The sequence below is a fragment of the Calliphora vicina genome, chromosome 2 (genome assembly GCF_958450345.1).
Source record: "Calliphora vicina chromosome 2, idCalVici1.1, whole genome shotgun sequence".
NCBI classification, from domain to species: Eukaryota; Metazoa; Arthropoda; class Insecta; order Diptera; family Calliphoridae; genus Calliphora; species Calliphora vicina.
In genome coordinates this window covers 21,472,479-21,497,719 of record NC_088781.1, presented here as the reverse complement: position 1 = coordinate 21,497,719, position 25,241 = coordinate 21,472,479, and the positions used below count along the sequence as shown (strand labels likewise).

General features: G+C 28.1%; 1 protein-coding gene across 5 annotated transcripts in view; it reads right to left on the bottom strand.

The window, feature by feature from the left end:
* Positions 1–25,241, bottom strand: part of bru1 (bruno 1) — a 403,554-nt gene that overhangs the window by 183,310 nt on the left and 195,003 nt on the right. For all 5 annotated transcript variants that reach the window (XR_010576051.1, XR_010576050.1, XR_010576052.1 and 2 more), the window contains exon 3: positions 2,988–3,379. Coding sequence is in view for 1 of the 5 variants with exons in the window: in XM_065502672.1 (XP_065358744.1) it covers positions 2,988–3,379 (392 nt within the window). In the remaining 4 variants the exon portion in view is untranslated. The remainder of the gene's footprint in view (positions 1–2,987; positions 3,380–25,241) is intronic.

Genomic DNA, 25,241 nt, shown 5'->3' with positions numbered 1-25,241 from the left:
TTTGTGTATGACTTAAAAATGCCGGTTTTTTAAAATTTTTAGCTTCTATTTTAAAATATTTATACAATATAAATTTATTCGAAGTATTGGCTATTGTTGTTAGCAATGATCTTTTTCCATCTTTCTGCTTTCCGCTGGTCTAAACACATTTTTCAAGTGTCGAAATAATCATTCTAAGTAGTGTCTCGGATTTCTGAAAGAGTGTAGGAATTACTTCACTCAATCTGATCTCCTCACTATTAACACCACTTATATCCGAACGAAAATGGAACACAACTCCTATATATGGGCCGGTGCTTCAAAGTCTTTTTTGGAGCTTCTCGACAAAGCTGTAATAATCTACAGGATTTAATTTATTTCTTTATTAATTTCTGAATTAATTCTTTTCACAACAAAAAAGAATTGAATGAAATTTGAATCAATTCCAACGAATTAGGCAGAAATGAATTTCAATTCATTTCCAATTTGTTTGAATTGAATGGATTTTGAATTCATTGCAATTCATTCATCAATTCAATCAAATTCAAAAATTTAAGTTTTTTTTAGCAAATTTTCACATCTTGTTGAATAACAAAACGACACTGATACTTACATACAAAATCAGTTCAAATGAGTTGGAAATTAATTGCTAATTCTTTTTTCTAATTCATTTGAATTACATAATTCAAAAGCAATTTAATTCAAATGAATTGGAAATGAATTGCAGTTCACTTTGAGAAATTCATTTGAATTAGAAAGAATTCTACAAATTCATTTGAATTGGAAACGAATTGCAATTAATTTTTATCAAATTCATTTGAATTGACTTAAATTTCATTCAATTAATGCTTTTGTCTGAATGATTCGCGAATTAATTAAAAAAATTACCGATTCATTTACAGCTCTGCTTCTCGTTGCGTGCGGAAGAGGGCGAAGTTGATTATTGGTGACAGAAGAGTATCCAACTCTATTCGCTCGAGCACCGTGGCAATATTGGCTGCTATTCACTGTTCTATCGGTACTATAATGGAATGTGTTCTGATAAAATTAGGGAACTTGTTCCTAAAAAAATACGTATTCCGAGCCAAAAGTACTGATCATCTTTTGTGGCCAAGAACGAATCAAACCAATTTCGGATACTCTGTTCTGAAGTGAAACATATCCCAAAGAGAGCGTTCTGCATCGATCAAAAACTTCCCAACCACTTTATTCTAAATGCATTTTAAAAGGTATTGCAAAATCTGGCTTAGCGTTTTCATGATGGAATATTACGGGTGCATGTCTGGTCGGCTATTTTGGTCTTTTTTCGGCTAATGTTAGATTTAAGTTAGGTATAGGTTCCCTGTGATGTTCTGGCCAGTTTTCAGCAGCTTATAATAGATAGGACTCTTTTGCTCCCACCAAATACTGAACATTACCAAACACCATGGATATTTGGCTTTTGTGTCGATTCGGCTGGTTGGCCGGGCTTCACATACGATCTATTACACATCAGGTTATCGTAATGGATTAATTTTTCATTGAAAGTAAAGACACGAAGCGAAAATTGTTTTCTGTTATAACGTACAAGCAGCATTTCAGACATGTAAAATCGTGTTTCAAGGTCTCTCAGCTTCAATTCATATTGTACCCTAATTCCATGCTTTTAGATGAATACTGCTGCTCGTGAACGTTTTGGAATTGCTGCTTGAGTAGCTCTCAAAGATTTTGCAAGCTCCTGTTGAGTTTTACATCAATCTTCATGAAGTAATGCTTCCAATTCTTGACTTAAAACTTTTTTGGCTGTCCTGAACGATCTTTGTCTTCCGTGATAAAATCACCACTTCTGAACCGCCCAAACCATCTCTCCTGCGTTAAAACCGAACCATAAGCTTTTTTCAAAATTTGACAAAATTCGTTGGTACAAAATTCAACATTTTCGAAGCAAAAAAAACGTTGTTATTTACATTATTATGTTTAAAAACTAAGTGAGAATAAGTTATAGATATGTACCCTTCAAAATGACTTATAAGTTATGTCATAAAATACGCCATCTATTATATATTCCGCATTTTTAATTCATATACCCAATATTTTATAAGAGTCGGCTTCAAAAATGTCTAATATCACATTTTTAAATTGTTATAGATATGTTCCCTACTTCAAGCAATGGTCAAAAATAGTGAATTTTTTAGTTATAAAAATATCACATTCAGTTTTTAACCATTCACTAGTGAAATGTTATATACAGTGAATGTTACTTAAAATCGTACACCATCGTAGTCAAATTTTATTCATTAGTTTTAGAAAGTTGATGTTTTGGAAATATTTTAAAATGCTTTTTTTATATTGTGTGTGCTATTACCTATCAGAAAATTGGGTATAATTTTAATTGCCCTTATCCACAAATAAAAAAATTGGGTAAGACTGTCAGTGCCCAGAATATCAACGCTTCATTTAAAATCGTAAAGGCACTAAAAATAGCAAATGATACCCTACAAAGTATTAGGATTATTTAATATTAACATTTTTTTTAATTTTTAAAGTTTTAATTATAATTTAATATAATTGTACGAATTTAAGTGAAATATGAATTTTGTGATGTTCTTTAATTTTCATCAATATTTTTTTAACGAATTGAGGTTTTTTGTTGAAATACATATTTTTTGTTCCAATTAATAAAATGACTTTTAATTTAAAGATTTTATCTTTGAGAAATATAAACTCCTTAAACATTAAATAAATTTTAATTAAAAACCAAAAAACCTGATTTTTAAATTAAACTCAATTTGGTCTGCAATTTACCTAAAATGTTTGCTCTGTTATCATAAATAATGTTTGCATGAATCTCTCAATTTTGTTTTGTAATTTCTCTTTAAACAAAACACAATAAATTACAATTACCAATAACTCCCTCCACCAAAACACAATCAATTGTTAATATTCTTTCCTTTATTCTCGCAAACACCCACTTACTGCCCCTACTTGCAACTCTTCAAACAATACACCCACCCACCCACTTCACTTACCTTTACTGATTCCAGTCGCTTTATCCCGTAAAACATTTATTGAATGCACGGGACCATACTCTTCAAACATTTCGCGTAGTTGAGCCTCATCCATTGATTTTGGCACCTGGCCAACAAACATTTTAATATTGTCTGGATCTGGCTCCTTCTCACCGAACGGTGTATCGGCGTCCATGCGAAAACAAGCGTCATCGTCCACCACATTACGATTGGCACTGGTTGTATTGTTGTTGTTATTGTTGTTGCTGATGTTATTGTTGTTGCTGGGTATGTTGTGATTACGGAGGCTGGTATTGTTGTTGTTCAGCATCGACGTATTATTGTTGTTACTATGTATAGGACTATTCGGTAGGCTATTGGTTGTACTACTTTTATCACTCATACCAAATGCACTGTAAGAAAAGAAAGCAGAAAGAGAGGATGGTTAAAAGATTGAGAATATGTTGTAATGTATGTATGAAGGTTTGTAAGTTATAGAGTGTGGAGTAAATATTTATCGTAGAGTAGCAAAATATGGTAGCATGTGAAAAAAGTGTTGTTAATATTTAGGTATGGAAAAGAGCATAATTTGGTTAATAGTTAAATTTATTTTTCTTAAACGTTTTCAGAAAATCTGCCGCATAAAATATTGACATTTATCTAATGAATTATTTAAATAGACAATTTTAAAAGCTTTTTATATAATTAGCGGTGTATATTTGTTTGTTTATACATATGTTAGTTTAGGTCAACTTTTGAAACTGAATTTCTGGTAGCCAATGCAATATTATATTCGAAACTGCGAAATCAAATTCGAAGTTATGTTCGAAAATTTGTTAAAACTATTTAAATAATATCTAAATCATATATGACAATGTAATATATTATGTTCGAAAACTCGAATTTAAGTTCGAAAATACGAAAGTATGTTCGAAAGATCTTTAAAGCTGTTAAATAATCTCTAAATCATGAGGATTGTTAAAAAAAATAGTTTTAGTTTCATTCAACACCAATTTCTTACAGTTTTCAATTTCGAACTTAAAAATGTTGAAAAAAAATTCAAAAATCATTATAAAAAGCTTATATTCTGATACTATATCGGAAATACTTTAAAATTCATGAACATTTTGATTTTTTTTAAAAAAATTGTATTCAATAACCATTTTTAATGGAATTCAAGTGTAATTCAAGCCTGGAATTATATTCAAGCAACTGAATTATAGTTGTAATACACTTTATATATGTAAATAGCATTCTTCAGTAAAAAGGAAACATAAATTCAAGCCATATGACAATTCCATTATGTCGCACGGGACATTCGAACACATTTAAAGTGAAAAATGAGTCAAAATAAATAGAATTTTTAGTTTGACAAAAGGCTTAATTTATAGCTCTTAATTAGCCGTATAATTGGTGCTAAGTTTGATTTTGGGCAAGTTTTCATTTTCAAGATAATTGCAAAAAAAACCGAGGCATTCGCACGGGACAAAGACAGAAGTCAATTTCGCGGCCAATTAATCGAACGCCAATTTTCAGCGAAACTAGAGGCAATATTTCGATGAGAATAATTTTAGAATATTGTGCATTGATGTTTGTTAAAAATGGTTTTGATTTTACGCAAAAATTTGTTAACTTTTTTTTAAATTAATTTTAATCACAGTCGGGACATGTCGCACGGGACATTTTTTTCCATCCTGATATTAATGTAGTTTCTGTTGCTTTTTTACGAAATAATATGTAAACAAGCTTAGTATAAATATTTTTAAATTAACTGAAGTATTCAATGTATTTATTTCAATACTACAATACAAACTAAAAACGTAAGAAAAATATTTAGTACGAATAAGCCCCTGTCTATACTAGACAAATATTTATCATAACAATAAATGACGTTTGTTTTCAAAACAAAGTTTCTTATGCATTCTACTTTGACTCTTTGTACCCTCATGAAGATTTTAGATATCAAAAGTCAATACATAATGTCACTCTTTAAGAACTTGTATCAAAACAAAATGTGCATTATAAATATTCAAATCAGAAAAGTTGCCCTTGGTCGACTTTGCATTCGAATATCTCGAAATGGGTTATGAATAAATGGAAAATTTCTTTACATTACTTAAATTGGGATAACTGGGATAAAACAAAGTGTTTTCAAAAACTATTAATTTTCTGGTCTCGGTGGACCTTTCGGTGGAAATGCTCATATGGTTTGAATTTATGTTTTCCTTTTACTGGAGAATATTATTAAAATGAAGTGTAATTCAAGGCTTCAATTATACTTGCTCTCAACTTGAATTGCAACGAATATGATAGTTGGGTAGAAATTAATATCTTCGAAAATTCTCTTTTTAAAGAAAATAAAGATTCATATTAATCAAACTATTTCTTATACATGGGGTATTTCATGTCAAGTGAACCAACTTTTAAAATCGTTGTCTTCCGATCGGGATGAATTGAATTTTGATATAAAAAAGTTTTTGATTTCAGAAAAAATTATTAAGTTTTTTTTTATTTTTTTTATATGATACTGTGAGAAAGAGAAAGAAAATAATTTTCTTCAGTAAAAAGAAAAATAACGCTAAATTGACCACACTCTTTTAGCAAGTAGCCATGTAGTAGAGTGTAAATAAAACATCAAATAATAATGATAAGTTTCTGTGTTGAAATATACAAAAAAAAGAAAAACAAAGAACTATGAGCATATTGATGATGATGACGATATGGAGAGTGATAAATGGTAAAGACAAAAACAATGAGACTGAGTAAAGTAAAGGAGTTGGGGCTGTGTAAACCAATGAAACAGGGTAACAGAGGTAAATTCATATAAATACATAAATTGCTATTAAAACATGTCAGTTTTAATATTCATTTAAAAATACAATTCCACCGATTCACTCAAATTCAGCCAAACAAACATGCAATTCTTGGTTCATTTGTTCGTGAAACTAACACCCTGAACACCCATGTCCTAAGGTGTAAAAGAAATATACTATATGCAAGGACATTACGTGTATAGTAATATGGTAGGTTATCATCAGAGCTAAAATAATTTCCCATACAGAGGCTGAGTATATGCGACTAACCGCTCCAATGACTGAATTGCTTGCTATAAAAACAAGTATTTTGTATGATTTTTAATGAAATATAAAAACATTTTGAAAAAAAAAAAACAAGAAAAACATTAAAACGAAATGAATTGAATGGAAAATTAATCAATTTTAAGTTATCATTTCCTTTCAATTTATCATCAATTTTCCTTTTTTTTCTCTACTTTGTATTTCCTTTTATTTTTTTGTATAAAGCTGGGTAACCATTATATCAATGCTTGGCTATTATTATTATTATTTTGTTCAGGATCTTTGTTTTTCTTTTTATTTTCCTTTTTGTCTTTATCTTTCCATTATCATTCTGATATTTGTCCATCGTTATCTTCATCATACTCGTCATCATCACTGTCCTTATTGTATTTGTTGCTTTTGTTATAGTCAGAGCTTTTATAATTATTGTTGCAAAGAAGAGAATTAAAAAAAAATAACAGTAAGAGAAGCAATTGCAGGGAGTAGTTGTTAGTAGAAGTAGAGTTTTCTGGAGATTTTCATTATATCAGATTATATCAGGTATAGATAATTGGTATTTAATAATGCTATTTAAATTTACCGAAATTTGTTTTTTCTTTTATTGAGTGTATGACTTAAAAATGCGAGATTTTTTAAATTTTTTAGTTTTTATAAATTTATTCGAAGTATGAATTGCTCATCTTTTGGGCACTTCTACACGTTCAATAAATATTGCGATACTCGATCGCGGTCAATATATATTGAACGTGTAGCAGTACCCTTTGAGGACAAGAGTGAATCAAGCCAATTTCGGATACTTTGTTCATTATTGAAGCGTATGTATATCAGAGAGAGCGTTTCGCATCGATCGAAACAAATAGTAGTCGTAGGGGGCGCGGTCGTGCTTGACTGCCTATACTTTCTCACTTTGTAATTTTAATGTTAAAGAGTGCTATTAGTAGCAGTTATTTGTTTATTAATGTTGAGACAAATAAAAGAAAGCAGTTCATTTAAAGTAAAAATTTTTGTTTTAAAGACAGTACAATGTATTGAAGTGACCATCCCTGCTTCATTTCAGTTTACTCTCATTTTTATTTTCATTTTTCGTTTTCTTTATCGTTTTCGTTTGCTGTTTGATAATTAATTTAATTGTCCAGTAGAATCAAATTGCTTTTCAATCTATTTTTCTTTATTATTTGTGTTTGTTTGTTTCATTTTCTTGATAATTTAATTAATTAATGCGAATTATTGGCTTGCAATTTTCATTATTATTGTAACATCCCTTTTAAAAGTTTTGGGAATCATTTTGGAAATTAAATAATTTTTCTAAGGAATTGAAAATAAAAAATAATTCCAAAAAAATTTAATTTTTATTTTCTGCAAATAGAACCGATAAACTAATGTGCTGTTTTTCTATAGCGAACGAGTACTTTGAGTGGAAATTTAACATGCGTTTTGTTATTGTAAACAAAAACAAAACACATGTAAAACGTCCATTCAAAGCACACGTTCGCTATAGAAAAACAGCACATAACATGTTGATTGTAATGATTCCACGAGTTAAATTCATAATTCGTGCCTGCTGAAGCCCAACAGATTTAAGCAAAAATATCAACTTTAATTTTATAATGTTTTATCAAACTTTGCTAATAAAATAACTCATACATATTTTAAAAAACCATAAATCCATAAATACTATTTCATATTTAAAATTACTGTAGTACTCCATCGACTCATTTAATTCATTCAAGCAATTATCAGAAGTTTATTTAAAAATAAAAATTTAAACATTCGAATACACTTAATCCCATAGTCATGAACAATATTTCAATTTATCAAACAAAATTTCCATAATAAAATGTCCATAAGTATAAAACAAATTTTTGTGTTATTTCACAATATGGATGTTATGATTGACAATGATTTGCTTTTCGATATAAGCATTACCGTTGTTATGTCTTGTTAATCGTCTCTTCTTAGGTTGTCTTTTAATTCCGCCATATTGAAAAGAAGAGAGTCATGCAAACCAATGCGTATTCATTCTGAGGTGATGTCGACTGTACAACTAGATCAATATTTACAAAAAACCACATGCAATTAGTTTATATTGGCTGAACATACATTGTTGTAGTATTCACAACAACAAATACTAGTGAATTTGACAGTATAACAGTTTTTTCTAAAGAAAAAATTGTGTATAACAGTTTTTTCTATAGAAAAAGTTGTGTATAACAGTTTTTTCTATAGAACAAGTTGTGTATAACAGTTGTCTCTACAAAAACAAAAAAATATTGATGTATAACAGTTGTTTTCTGTAGAAACATTTTTGTATAACATATTTTATATATAGAAAAAGTTGTGTATAATAGTTTTTTCCATAGAAAACGTTGTGTATAACAGTTTTTTCTATAGAAAAAGTTTTGTATAACAGTTTTTTCTATAGAAAAAGTTTTGTATAAAAGTGTTTTCTTATGAAAAGTTGTATATAACAATATTTTCTATGGAAAAAGTTGTATATAACAATATTTTCTATGGAAAAAGTTGTATATAACAATATTTTCTATGGAAAAAGTTGTATATAACAATATTTTCTATGGAAAAAGTTGTGTATAACAATATTTTCTATGGAAAAAGTTGTGTATAACAGTTTTTTCTATAGAAAAAGTTGTGTATAACAGTTTTTTCTATAGAAAAAGTTGTGTATAACAGTTTTTTCTATAGAAAAAGTTGTGTATAACAGTTTTTTCTATAGAAAAAGTTGTGTATAACAGTTTTTTCTATAGAAAAAGTTGTGTATAACAGTTTTTTCTATAGAAAAAGTTGTGTATAACAGTTTTTTCTATAGAAAAAGTTGTGTATAACAGTTTTTTCTATAGAAAAAGTTGTGTATAACAGTTTTTTCTATAGAAAAAGTTGTGTATAACAGTTTTTTCTATAGAAAAAGTTGTGTATAACAGTTTTTTCTATAGAAAAAGTTGTGTATAACAGTTTTTTCTATAGAAAAAGTTGTGTATAACAGTTTTTTCTATAGAAAAAGTTGTGTATAACAGTTTTTTCTATAGAAAAAGTTGTGTGTAACAGTTTTTTCTATAGAAAAAGTTGTGTATAACAGTTTTTTCTATAGAAAAAGTTGTGTATAACAGTTTTTTCTATAGAAAAAGTTGTGTATAACAGTATTTTCTATAGAAAAAGTTGTGTATAACAGTATTTTCTATAGAAAAAGTTGTGTATAACAGTATTTTCTATAGAAAAATTTGTGTATAACAGTATTTTCTATACAAAAATTTGTGTATAACAGTATTTTCTATAGAAAAATTTCTGTATAACAGTATTTTCTATAGAAAAATTTCTGTATATCAGTATTATCATAGAAAAAGTTGTGTATAACAGTTTTTTCTATAGAAAAAGTTGTGTATAACAGTTTTTTCTATAGAAAAAGTTGTGTATAACAGTTTTTTCTATAGAAAAAGTTGTGTATAACAGTTTTTTCTATAGAAAAAGTTAGGTATAACAGTTCTGTCTATAGAAAAAGTTAGGTATAACAGTTCTGTCTATAGAAAAAGTTGTGTATAACAGTTCTGTCTATAGAAAAAGTTGTGTATAACAGTTTTTTCTATAGAAAAAGTTGTGTATAACAGTTTTTTCTATAGAAAAAGTTGTGTATAACAGTTTTTTCTATAGAAAAAGTTGTGTATAACAGTTTTTTCTATAGAAAAAGTTGTGTATAACAGTTTTTTCTATAGAAAAAGTTGTGTATAACAGTTTTTTCTATAGAAAAAGTTGTGTATAACAGTTTTTTCTATAGAAAAAGTTGTGTATAACAGTTTTTTCTATAGAAAAAGTTGTGTATAACAGTTTTTTCTATAGAAAAAGTTGTGTATAACAGTTTTTTCTATAGAAAAAGTTGTGTATAACAGTTTTTTCTATAGAAAAAGTTGTGTATAACAGTTTTTTCTATAGAAAAAGTTGTGTATAACAGTTTTTTCTATAGAAAAAGTTGTGTATAACAGTTTTTTCTATAGAAAAAGTTGTGTATAACAGTTTTTTCTATAGAAAAAGTTGTGTATAACAGTTTTTTCTATAGAAAAAGTTGTGTATAACAGTTTTTTCTATAGAAAAAGTTGTGTATAACAGTTTTTTCTATAGAAAAAGTTGTGTATAAGAGTTTTTTCTATGGAAAAAGTTGTGTATAACAGTTTTTTCTATAGAAAAAGTTGTGTATAACAGTTTTTTCTATAGAAAAAGTTGTGTATAACAGTTTTTACTATATACAAATTTGTGTATAACAGTTTTTTCTATATAAACATTTGTGTATACCAGTTCTTTCTATAGAAATAGTTGTGTATATCTGTTATTTCTATAGAAAAATTTGTATATAACAGTTTTTCTATAGAATAAGTTGTGTATAACTGTATAATCTATAGAAAAAGTTGTGTATAACGGTATTTTCTCTAGAGAAAGTTGTGTATAACAGTTTTTTCCACAGAAAATTTGTGTATGACAGTTTTTTCTACAGAAAATTTGTGTATAACAGGTTTTTCTATAGAAAAAGTTGACCATAACAGATTTTTTATAGAAAAAGTTGTGCATAAACGGTTCTTTTATGGAAAAAGTTGTATGCAACAGTTGTTTCCTATAGAAAAAGTTGTGTATAACAGTTATTTTCTATAGACAAATTTATATATAACAGTTTTTCCTATATGAAAAGGTTTGTATAATAGTTTTTTTTTAAGAAAAAGTTGTGTCACAGATTTTTCTAAAAAAAATGTGCGTATAACAGTTATTTCTATAGAAAGAGTTTTGTATAACAGTTTAGTTCCATAGAAACATTTGTATATATCATTTTATCAATATAATACCCATAAATTTAAGTTTTAAGACAGTTTTTTTGATACAATAATTTTTGTATAACAGTTTTTTTTATAGGAAAATTTTATAAAAATTATAGGTTTTTCTAAAGAAAAATTTCATGTTTAACTGTTTTTTTTTGAAAAATTTTCATTGAACAGTTCATGTATAATAGTTTTTTTCCTATACAAAATAAACAGCAGTACTTTCTTTAGACAAATATTTAAAAATTCAACTTTTAGTTTTCTGATGGTGAACAAAATTAGACATTTATACAGAACAATAATATAATTTTCCACCTCTGCCATAAATGATAAATTTCTCTCTTTTATTTTAATAATATGATGATATATCAGAATAAGTTTAAGACATTTCCATTTGGCAACATTATTTGTATGTAATACTCATTAAAAAACTGTTATACTCTCTTTAACTATTTTATATTCTTACTCAAATATTTTATGAAATAATTATTAACTATAAAATATAATAAAACAATAAATAATTTATAAAAAATTAAATAAAATTTATAAAATTACACAAATTCATAAAATTTTTCACAACTTACTCCATATACAAGTCGTTCTTTTGAGCAAAATCAAAGATCAAACGACGATTACCCAAAAATCCAGCCGAACTAGTTTTGAACATTGTGGAGCTGTTGTTGATTTTTTCTGTTTCGTTTATAACCTCGTTTTTTCACAAAAATGTATAAAAGTGTTCAATATATACACAATTATATAAAAAAATAAATTAATTTACTACAATTTACAATTAAGTCGAATTCAAAAGTCTTTTTATTAAATATATTTCACGTAATATATAAAACTTTAGTTAATATTTTTTTATATATTTTTCTTAAATATAAAATTTCAATAAATAAAAGTTAATTTTATGTTTAACACTTGACACTAGGGAGGGGTCACACTAAACGTTTGTTTTTTTGGTTTTGTATTTTATGAGAGTTTTTGAAAAACAGTTTTTAATAAATATTTATAAATAGTTCACAATTTATTAACACACTGTGCACTCACTAAAAATAAAAAACACAATTATTTTTTTAAAAAATTGTAAAAAGTTATAAATATTATTCATTTACAAAACACTGGGCAATTTATTTTTAATTATACACCAGGACGACGAGAAAAAACGAGGCGGGTTGAAAAATTCAACTTTTAACGACAACGGCCGACTTTGAAATGGAAGATTATGGAATATTTTCGAATATTTTTGGTGTTTTTTTGGGTTTTCTTTAAGGTGTGGTAAAATATTTCGTTAAGTTTGTAGTCGAAGACAAAAACAAAGTTTAAGTTAAAGTACCGTTAGGTTTCATTTTATATATAGAGAGAGCGATAATTGGAAAAAAGGGAATTATTCTTTACTCTTAATATTTATTATAATGGTAGAAGCATTTCATTTGCTTTATCAGTTTACTTCACAAAAGAGTTTCAAATATTTTTTAAAGTTCCCTTTAGGGAAGGCCATAACATTTCCATTCGGTTTAAAGTAGATACCGAAAATAACTCGTTCACATACATACCAGCTAACTCAGGCGCGGATCCAGAGGGGGTGAAATAGGAAATTTACAACCAACCCCCCCCCCAAAATCGAAAAGTTTTCATATAAAAAAAGGAATTTAATCTTTTATCAAAAACCCCCCCCCCTCCCAAATGGTTGACATGGATCCGCGCCTGAGCTAACTATAATGTTGATAAGTTAAATAATTTAAAATATTAAAAAAAGTACCATTAGGAGAAAAGTACCAATTTCCCATTTCCTTCTTGAACACCCGTCAAGTTTGAAATTTAAAAATACTCCATTTAGACAAAATTTGTTGTACCACAGACATGAAAAAAATATGTTTTAAAAAAAGTACCAAACTGTTTTACCCGGATTTGACCCAATAACTTCGCCATAGATTTCCAAAATAACACTCTGTTAGTTAATTTTTCTATGAATTCAGGAACCAATCTTAAGAATTGTATCAATATTGACTTAATAATTTCAAATAAAATGTATTTTCCCATTTGTACCACCAAAATAAAAACAACTTTTATCCTTAAGGGTTCGAATTTCCAAAAAGTACCAATTCCATATTTGGTATATTTTGATAAGTAAATAATACGATTTAAAATTTATTTCCATGCTAATTGGGCAAAAAGTAACAAAAAATGCAATTTTTAGCCGTTTTTTCCCCTAAAGGGTTAAATTTTCGAAAAAGTACCAAAAACCTTTATTTTTTCTAGTAAAATGGAATAAGATGCATTATTAAGTACCAAAAACCTGTAATTTTTTTTTTAAAAATGGAGTTAGATGCATTTTTAAGTATTTTTGTATCTGTATTATTTAGTTTAGAAGATATAATGTTATCGAATTTACCAATTTTACCCCCTAAAAGTTCGAATTTCCAAAAATAATGCCAATTTTTCAGAAATTCGGTTGATAAAGAATAATTTCGGTTGAAGCAACCAAAATTACTACTACTACTAAGAATTTGTGTAGGTATGATTAAAATATTGCAAATTTCTTTCATGATCTTCCGTATTAACCTTCGCTTTACCAATACCCACCCGGGTGACCACATCGATTTTATTGTTTTAATATTTTTTTTAATTTTGTTTCGGTTTAAATGAAATTTGTACTCACTGAACAAATTTTAGAGTTCTATAGAATTTAATAGAAACATTTTAAACTTTTTATAAGGTTTTTTCAATTTTTTAAAATTTCGTTCGTCGCATATATTTATAGAAGTGTAGTGTCACCCGGGTGGGTTTTGGTAAACCATGAACATAAAAAACCTTTGGTAAAGCGAAGGTTAAATCGTATTTAATATCAATTTATATCTGCTGCTTAGTTTGCTCCTGAAGAGTTGGCATTACTCACCTTATGCAAATTCTATTTCTTCTAATAGCAACAAATACTCCCTCTCATTCTATTTAACATCAATTCTTTTATTACACTCAATTACTCTAGTTGTTGTTGAATGTTTCTTTTAAAATAAATTTTTACTAATTGTTTTCATTTATGCTTTCTTTAGCAATAACAGTAACCTTGAATTTATTTATAGAAATTGTTAACCCTTTAAGAGTTTCAATAGAAATACAAGAAATTTCAAACAATTTTTAAATTTTTTATATTAATATGAATTTTTCTTAATAAAGTATAACAAAATTTTTGATAGACAATAAAAAGTATTTATTTATGTTTTATATATACCCTAGTTTTCACACTTTTATCCTATTATTGTCTTTCGTTCAGAGCTTCGAATTAATAAATTAAATTTTAGCTTAATTAACTAAAATATAAATTCTGAAACAATTAATTTAATAAATCATTTCACAATAAAAATCATTCAAATTTTGAATGACTAAATTTTTGTTAAATCAAATCTAAGACAAATTAAATTAAAATAGCTTTTCTTTATTGAATTTCTTAAATATTTATTTTATATTTAATAATTTATAAAATGAATTGTAAAAAATTGACTAAAGCCTTTTGGTAACAGATTCGAATTAAGGAATATTTGATTAAATCAAAGTAAATAAATTACTTTAGCTTTAATTCTAAATATAAAATCTTGTAAAACAAATGTATTATAAATCGTATGGCCATATAAACTAATAAAGTCATTATAAAGAGAATAAACAAATAAAATGGAATTAAAGCAAATTACAGAAAATTGATACCAGCAGACACAAATTAAGGCAATAATGAATGAAAAGAAATACTACAAATGACATAAATGAAAATAACAACAAAAAATCCTTTATACAGTTTGTCATTCTTCCCCTTTACTTATCTCTTTGTTAGTTAGTATTTATACACTTAAAAAAATAAATGAGATTAAATAATTACATATTGGAAAATGAACTCAATTAAATAAATTGTGGATATTTTTTTAAAGGAGATATAGTTAGTTTCTTCGGTTCGGTATAGCTCAACATAACCGATCAAGACGAATTATCTAGTTGGACATCCGGAACAATCCCCCTAATGCAAGAGAGGTAACGTTTAACAGCTAGCTGACTATTTTTTGCTCGATATGTTTTCTGTCAAAGTTTGCCTATATTAGTTTGTTTAATTTAAATTCGATGACAACTTTTTATGACCGAAAAGTTTTTAACACACATATTTTTAAAGATTCTTTAAACTCTTTCAACACGAACAAAAAAACAAGTAAGAGAGCTATATTCGGCTGTCTCGAATCTTATATACCCTTCACCAAATTATACTTCAAAATACAAATTTTAAATATTTTTAGGTAAACAAAATTTATTGTTTTTTCCAAAGTTGATTTTTTCATTTTTTGTAAAAAAAATTTTTTCGAATTGTTATTTAAAATTTTTTTTTTTTAAATTTAAAAGTTTTTTTAATATTAAATTTTTTTTTTTTAATTTAAAAAAAAATTTTTAGTTTGTCCAACTTTTTTTTGTGAAAAAAATTTGGGTTAAAATTTTGTTTGACCCATTGTAGGTCCAACTTACTATGGTCTTATATACGTCGTTGGAAAGGTCTTAGAAATAGTTATCATCAGATATCCATATTGTCTATATTAATGACTAAGTTATCCAGATATACATAGGTCAAAAATCGAGGTTGTCCTGGTTTTTTCCTCATATCTCAGCCATTTGTGGACCGATTTTGCTAATTTTAAATAGGAAACTTCTCGAAAGCATGTCTGACAGTATCCCGAAGATATTTGGGGTCTTCAGAAAATTGATTTCAACAGACAGACAGCCAGACGGACATGGCTTAACCGACTCCGCTATCTATAATGTTTTACAGGGCCGGAAAATTATATTGGGGAAATTACAAACGGAATGACAAACTTATATATACCCTTCTCACGAAGGTGAAGGGTATAATAACCATATTTGTTATACATATAACAAAGATTTAAGGCCTCGGTGTTATTATTGCAAAAAAGTGATAATTTTCTCAGGCTCATATCCTGCAAAAAGTTCATAATTTTGATTTACTCTCTGAGGTAATGTTGTAGCCCTTGTTATAAAGAACAATTGTAAACATATAAAATCAAAGAAACTTCATCTTCAAGATCAAAATCGCAAAAAACTTTAAAAAATTCGAAATAAAATTAGAAATACATTTTTTTTAATGATGCCTAAAAGTATGCTTTAGTTTATAATAATTTAATAGTTTATGGCCCAAAACACATAATTCCTTTTGTTTTTTTTTCTTATAAATTATATTGATCTGCAAAGATCAATTAAGAATCATTTCTAGGAAGTTCAAATGTTCTAGAAGGTTGTTTATTGAGATCTTAGATACGTTTGGATTGTTTCCTTGAATTTTGAACGGTTTGCTACCTATGGACGTGAACAGGGGTAAAAAGGTATAAAATCGATTTTTTTAAGTTTTTTGCTTTTTTTATCTTAAAGATGTAGCTTTTCTGATTTGATATGTCCACAATTTTTGTTCTTTATGACAAGGGCTATAACTTTGCCTCAGGGACTAAATCAAAATTCCGAACTGTTTGTAAGATATGAGCCTGATAATATAATCACTTTTTTTTGCAAAAATGACACCGAGGCCTTAAATCTTTGGGGGCCCATAAAAACGTGCATGACTTTGGGCAAAACTGGGAAACATGGGTCTTTTTTTTACTTTTATCAGTGTTTATAGTGGTGTCCGTATATGGTTATATTTCCATGACTCAAAAAATTACACACAGTGATATCTAAGCATTTTTGTCATTCAGCCACATGCCCAATTAACTTTCCCTTAAAGTTTATTATCCTTTAATAAGCATGCTAATTTTCTTAATTTTTATAATTTCTTTTAAATAAATTTCTAAAGAAAATTAAAATTGGTTTGCTTGCTTTCTTGAACAAAAAACCATTTCTACTTAATGACTGCAATTTAAAATATAAATTTACTAACAAAAGGGGAGTAAAACCCTTAATAAAAAATCTTTTATTAATAGAAAATCACCAACCATATGGTGTAACGAAAATATTAGGAATTTTATTAAAGTATATACATTAGGGTGGCCCCAAAATTAAAGTTGCGGATGTTTCCACCTAAAATGAAAATTTGATTCATTCTAAGACTACGTTTTGAATTTTTTTCGTCCTGGGGTCAATATTTGGCGAGCTGGATCGAAGGATAAAAAGGTCCTTTTTTGAGGTTTTTTACATTTTTTCCATATTTCTTCCAAAGGAAGTATATGTAAATTTGGTATCATATGAAAGGTCTTTGAGAGACGCATTCAATTGGTTAAAAGAAATTTAAAAAAAAAATTTTAATTAAAAAATTTTAAAAATTTTCGACAAAATTTTAGTTTTTTTTAATTTTTTCATAGAATTTATTCAAATACATAGATGAAATTTCTTGATCATAAACATTATGTAATTTCACCGAAATGGTTTTTCTCGTTTTTTAAAATTCAATCCAGTTCAATGTTTATTCAAATTTGTTTAAACCCAATTTCATCCCTTCTGTTAAGCAGTTTTTCACATGTTACTTAAAATTAACAACAACATTCCAAAGGAATAACATTAAAATAATCATTATAGCGCGATGTATAGTAAATGTTTTAGCTTAAATTTAAATATTCGTAGTGTAACAAAAGAAAAGTATAAGAATTTATACATCGATGGAAAGCTTATAAAATTTGAGTTATTTTGATGCCCATACATATACCATGAATTGAGTACAGAGATTGTCAGATAGGGATGAAATTAGGTTTAAACAAATTTGAATAAACATTGAACTGGATTGAATTTTAAAAAACGAGAAAAACCATTTCGGTGAAATTACATGATGTTTATGATCAAGAAATTTCATCTATGTATTTGAATAAATTCTATGAAAAAATTAAAAAAAACTAAAATTTTGTCGAAAATTTTTAAAATTTTTTAATTAAATTTTTTTTTTTTTAAATTTCTTTTAACTAATTCAATGCGTCTCTCAAAGACCTTTCATATGATACCAAATTTACAGATACTTCCTTTGGAAGAAATATGGAAAAAATGTAAAAAACCTCAAAAAAGGATCTTTTTATCCTTTGATCCAGCTCGCCAAATATTGACCCCAGGACGAAAAAATTTCAAAACGTAGTCTTAGAATGAATCAAATTTTCATTTTAGGCGGGAACATCGATACCTTATTTTTTCTCCATACAAACGGGGCCACCCTAATATACATATATCCTAGCTTATACTCCCCTTTTATATGAGATTTCAAATGATTTTGTAAGAATCAACAAATAAACATTATTTGAATATAATACTCGTAGTTGAAGTATAATTTTCATAATTTTTTTTTTATTTTGTCAACCCACCACTAGATGTAAGACACACAGCATCATTATTAAGAAAATTATAGTCATGATTATCATTGTGTCATTGTCATCGTCACCAATGTTATCATTAGCGAGCAACAATATCTACTAGGATCTATAAAATGTATGAGAAGAAGATATTATTTTTACTGTATGTCAACAGTGAAGAGGAAAAATGAAGACGATTCTGGGTTATTCATTTTATTCAATATTTTTGGAAATTTTTAGACCATCTATATTAATATTCTTGACAATTCTGATAAGAAAGGTTTGACAAACCAGTTTACTTTTAATCCCCACTGTACATTTTCGTATGTTGCTAAAACTGTAACAATTTTGAACTTAGTTGTTTCCTTTTCTATTGTGCAAAATACTTTTTATTCAACAAATACAATTCCCTTTCATTTTCTATATCATTATTAACAATTTCTTCTGTTATCTTTCCTTTATATTGTTCAGTTTTTTTTTTTGTTTTAAACTTGAGTTTTTTTTTTTGTTACTTTTATTTTTATTGTCAACTTGAAAAAATTAAAAAAAAAACATCTCAACAAACAATATTTCCATTAGACATTTTTTGGAAATTTGTATGTACATGAGGGAGTTGTGCTGAGTTGAGTTCTCTCGACTGTCTCGACACAATTCACACACCATTCAGGATGGTAATTGGCTTAGTCAAATCTTATTAAATACACAATACAACACACTCCCATACACATCCACATGACAGCAGGCAAACAAGAACAAAAGCAAATAACCAAAGAAAGACAGGAAGAATGAAATGAGCAAAAAAAATAAAGGAAAGAAAAGAATGACAAAAAACCCCCAAATGCCAGTCATAAACATTCATACTCTGCCCCATTCATAAAAACTCACCAAAGCAGACATTTGTTTTACATACCAATTGTCAAAAAATTGTCCTTGCTTCTCATCTCCATAAGGGAGACCAACCAACCAACATTTTGATATATTTTTTTTATGTATTTCCTTTTCTTGCTACAACTCTGCCTGAAAAAAATATCCTAAACAAAATTACACACATTGAAGAGTTTCGTTTCGTTTCGTTTTGTTTTTTATTTCTTATTTTTGGTAACAAGAGCAAATTCTCTGGAGGCATATTATGCAAAAGGATATAAGTATGTAACAACAACAAGCCGTCCTAGGATTAAAAACAATTAGATGCAGAGCATTCACAGTCCAGCAATAACGACACTGTTGGCAATTTTGACCTGATGGATTTAAGTGGGGGATTATTTTAAAAACTGTTGACTAACAAGAGCATTATAGTGTTTTGTTCAAAAAAAACAAGGATCAATAAGTGGCCTATTGTCATCATAACAGAATAGTTATTTGGAAATGTAATTTTTTAAATCACACAATAGCTTTAACGCGGCACTTAGGAGTTTCAGAACATTGCTAATACAATTTGCCCGAGTTCTCGAAAGCTTCATTAGGGTTATAGTTTTAAGATGGTCCTGAGAGATCCCTTTGTTTCAATAATTGGTAAATTGTTATCAGTAAAAAATGGTTGCCTTGATCTTAAACTGTTTGAAGTCAAACATTACCTTTAACGCGGCACTTAAGAGTTTCTGAACATTTCTAATACAATTTGCAGGAGTTCTCGAAAGCTTCATTATAGTTATAGATTTATGTTTGTCATGGAGAAGTCCTTTTTATAAATTAATTGGCTAATTGTCTTACTTATTATTATACTCAGTCCAAAATCGTTATTATGATCTTAAAATGCTTGAAGTCAAACACTAGCTTTAACCCGGCTCTTAAGAGTTTCAGAATATTTCTAATACAATTTTCCGGAGTTCTAAAAAACTTCATTATAGCTATAGCTTTAAGTTTGTCCTGGAGAAGTCCTTTTGTTTTATTTCATTGACTAAATATCATCAGTAAAAAATCTCTGTTTTGATCTTAAAAAGTTTGAAGTCAAAAATTAGCTTTAATTTGGTGATTACAGAACGATTTTTCGAAGTTTGACTTTAAGATCATCCTAGGCAGTGCATGTTCCAGATTCACTATCATTAGATCCCTGATGAACTCTCTGACCACCCTGTTGTAACATTTTGCGGTCCTATGAAACTCTTTTGTAATTTATATATGGGGCATTTCATGTCAAGTGAACCAAGTGAAAATCGATGTCTTCCATATCCCACTCACATCCCACTAAGCAACAAAATAGGTCTTAAAGGAAAAGGCCTAAGCCATAGGGTACATAGAGACGAGACGCAATTGTCAAAAACCTAAGTCTGTTGTCAAAAACCTATCTCTGGCAACAATAAAATACATGGTAGTCAATGTATTTTGTTGTTGTGTCAGACATATGATTTGTGTTATTTTAGTTTGATAAAACGGAGTGTCTCGTCTCTATGTATAATGGCCTAAGCTTTCTTTTATTGGAATAAAATTTCGATTTGCAAAAAAATTTATTTTGATAGATATTCCACTCGCATCCCACTAAGACCAAAAATATCTTAAAGGAATGGAACTAGGCTTTTTTTTGAGCGTTTTGAAAAAAAAGTAAAAAAGGCCCAATTGAAAAAAATTTCGATTTTGCAAAAAAATTCAAAAATTGAATTTCTTGAGTTATAAAATATTTATTTTGATAGATATCCCACTCGCATCACACTAAGCGACCAAAAGGGTCTTCAAGGAAAATATCTGAGCTTTTGTTTGAGCTAAAAAAAATTGAAAAGGGTCCATTTTGAAAAAAAATCAACAAAGTTTTTGATTTTACAAAAAAAGTCAGAAATGGTATGTTTTGTGTTACAAAATATTTATTTTGATAGATATCCCACTCGCTTCCCACTAAGCGGCCAAATAGGTGTTCAAGGAAAATATCTAAGCTTTATTTTAAGAAAAAAAGGGCCAATTTAAAAAAAAAGTCAAAAAAGTTTTTGATTTCGAAAAAAAATATTAAAATTTTTTTCGAAAGATTGAAGGTAATATGTTACATGGATAAGAAAAAACACCTCCTTGACTAAAATGTCGACCGATCTAGTTGAAAAATTGTGTCTGAGTTACTATCCAATAGGACTAAGATTGGTGCTAATTTCATCCTAATCGGAAGACATCGATTCGATACTAAGTACAATTCGGCCGATTTCAAATAGTTTTAAATTTCTTATAAACCAACTGATTTTATTATAAAGTTCAAAAGATTATTAATTCTGTACTAAGTTAAGATAAGTATTAACATTTTCAACGATGCATTTCCCATCTTAATTAACTGATCCTTGAGAATAAGCCTAAATTAATATTAATAAAGCCCAGCAAACTTCCAATTGACAAATCGACCGATCATAATTCTTTTTAATAACCCCTTTTCTTAGAAGAATGATCATCAAAATATCCGCATTTGGAGTAGAGATAACCCACATGTAATTCTAAAAAAAAAATAAAAATACATTCACAACGTGCTAGTGTTTGGTGCGGATTTTTGTTTGGAGGCTACACTTATTCGAAAATGAGGCTAGTTACTAAGCTAATAAGCAGTGACAGCAATTCAATAACTGCATGACACATTTCTTGTTCGTGTGCTCTCTCGTTTCGGTGATCAGCATTGACCATCAAGATGTAATTTAGCAGCATGTATTTATTTATTGATATGGGGTTATTTGGAGAAGGATTTTCCATATTTCAACGAAATTTAGCCACATTTATGCAAAATGATCAATCATTTAAAATTTAGACAAGAGTTCATATGTGCTTGCAAAGCCGTGAAGGTCTTTAACTACCTGAGATACGAGAATGTGTCCGCGACTTTTTGAACTTCCCGGCTCTTAACTAAAAGTGTAATACTGTTCCTGTAAACAGGAATCTGACAGTTGACTCCTGTCAAAATTTGAAGAAGCTGAGTCATGTAGTTTGTGTTTGATAGCCATTGATAGCTGACTACTTCGAGACTTGAGGAGAAATTGGAAAAAAATAAATTTCGTGGAAAAAAACATCAATGCTATGCGAACTCTGCACCATCAATTTCAATGGCAAAAAAGTGGTTTACTGAATTTTGTTGTGGCCGTACAAGCACGGATGATGCCGAACTACTCAGAATCCCAGTTGAAGTCTATGCACCCAAAATAATTGAAATAATTGATTACGATATGATGTTGGCCGATCGGAGATTGAAAGTGCCAGAGATTGTGGAAGTCATGGGCTCAGTGGTTTCAATTTTGAATGATCATTTGGGTATAAGAAAACGTTTCATCAGATGGCTGCGGAATTTGCTAACATTCGGGTGCACAAAAGTGTACACACATATGCAGTTTCCATGGAAAAAATCCATGAAGTAGGCTACGAAATACTCCCTCTTCAACCGTATTTTCTAGATTTAGCTACGAGTGACAATTTTTTCTCTCCAAACCTGAAGAAATGTATCGGCGGAAAGATAAAAACATCTCACAAAATACATATTTTGATGACCGTTTTTATTCTAAAAACTATGTGTCATTGAGAAAGGCATTGACTTTTTGACCCACCCTCATAGATGAAATTGGCAATCATGGACCTTTTAAACTCATATAGCTTCTCATGATTTTAAAATGATGCTACAATATACTGAAGTTGCATCATGCTAGTCATACACGTTGCGGCAGTTAATAAAACTCGGTACAACTTTTAATTTAACTTAAATATATCCTGCAAATACCAAATACCTGACAATGTAACAAAATTTCCAACAATTTTAAATACGTACCTAAAAAGAAAAGAAAGTAGGCAATAAATTAGAGATTTGTAGAAAAATAACAAAATTCTACAAGAAAAAATACTAAAATAAAAATAATAGGTAAGAAAAAGATCCAAAAATCATAATGTTTTACAGTTATTTCAATATTTATATTGATAATTTTTTTTGCACAGTAAGTTTTTTAAATAGTCCAATGTGCTTTCGCTTAGAGAGTTTTTAGAAGCTCTCATCATTCATTTTTAAAGGATTACCTTACCTACTTTAACTATTTTGAATGTACCTTCAATACATAACGAAAAAAAAACAAGTAAGAGAGCTATATTTGGATGTGCCGAATCTTATATACCCTTCACCAACTTATACTTTAAAATACAAATTTTATATATTTTTAGGTAAGCAACATTTAAAAAAAAAAAATTCAAAGTAGTTTTTGAAAATTAAAAAAAAAAATTTTCAAAATTTTTTTTAAATTTTTAATTTTTTTTTTTATTTTTTTAAAAACAAATTTATTAGTGAAAAAAAATATTTTTCCGATTTTGACCCATTGTAGGTCCAAATTACTATAGCCTTATATACATCGTTGCAATGGGCTTAGAAATATCTGTCATTTGATATTCATATTGCCTATATTAATGACTTAGTCCAGATATAGATCAAAAATAGGCCAAAAATCGAGGTTGTCCCGATTTTTTCCATATATCTCAGCCATTTGAGTTAATTGGGGGCTACGGAAAGTTGATTTCAACATACAGACGGACATGGCTACGACTTCGCTATCGATCCAAAATATATATACTTTGTGGGATCGCAAATGAAAAATTACAAACGGGATGACAAACTTATACTCATGGTGAAGGGTATAATAATATAAATTAGCTATGAATGTACAAACAAGGCCTTTTGTAGGGCCACTTTACACTTTATATTCCATTTTGACTTTAAAGCCAGTTTAAAACTCTTTAAATAAAATGAAAGTAAAAATTCAAAAGAGATTTCTCTTTTTAAACAATTGTATTACCTCAGGCAATGTTATTAAAACTTTTTATTGTATGAATACGGGTATGGGAGTGTATGCAAGCTTGAAAGTGTTTAAGTGTTGTGTGTTTTTTTTTTCTCTAGATATTTTTGCAACTCATCTGCATTTGTGTGAGAAGTTGCCAGATGGAGAGATGTTTAATTAAGGATAAATGGAATAGTATTTGGGAATGGTGTTAGGTAAAATTATACTTGTTGAAAATATTTACATTTTTCTAGAATTTTGTTTTGCAAGTTATTTGCATATGAGTGGAGGACAATAGCTTGGGTAAATTTTTAAAAATACAAATGTTTGATTTCAATAATTGTTTTTGTAGAAATATACAAAATTTAAAATATAATAAAATATTACATTTGTCTAATTGCTATTAATTTTTTCTAAATTTTATTAATAGTATAAATCAGCTACCAATAATACTCCAAATTAGCGTTACCTCTACCCGTTTCGAATCTGTAGCCAAACTTGCTTTTTAGTCTTTGGACCATTTTCTTAATATATGGCTATATTTTATAGTGATGATATAATGTCGGTTCTTATACAAAAATTATATATGAAGACCCCTTTCACACTAGGTAATTTAGTTGCGCAAGTCTCTTGCCCAAAAACAAAACAGCATGCTAAATTTTCTTCTCCTTAACCCGACATTACCTCTGGCATCTACAAACACAAGAGACTTGCGCAACTAAATTGCCTAGTGTGAAAGTGGTCTAATTGGAAGTATATCGTTACGAAAAATGATAACCTGAGATTGTATGTATATCTGGCATCCTGGACTATCATAGTGTTAAATTTTCCTTTCTCTTTGTGCATATTTTCATAATTTTTATTTTTTCGAATTTTTACTATTTTTTATCTTATATTTAGCTTTTAACTTTAAAACTCTTAATCCCTGCTTATATCTCTTGTGGTTCTCACTCCCTCTAGGGTAGAATAGAAATGCATATATTTATTATATACAAATCTACATATGTTTATTAGACAGGTTACATTTTTGGGGATTAAAAAATGATTTTAAATGTTTCTAGTTAAAATTAAAAGCTAGATTACATTGTGCAACATCAGGAAAAGATGAAAAAAAAGCTTTTTAAAACATTACTGAAGAGTTATGGATTATGTTAAAAGGAATATTTTTTCTGCAGATTATTTTACTGAATTTCCCACAGTTTCGCAGATATGGTGAAAAAAATATATAAAAAATTAAAATTTTTCGATATTTTAGCAATTTTTTTATACCCTTCACCATGAGTGGCAACAGTATTTATAAGTTTGTCATTTCGCTTGTAATTTCTATATTTTTCATTTGCAACCCCACAAAGTGTATCGAGCCCTTAGCGCCAAA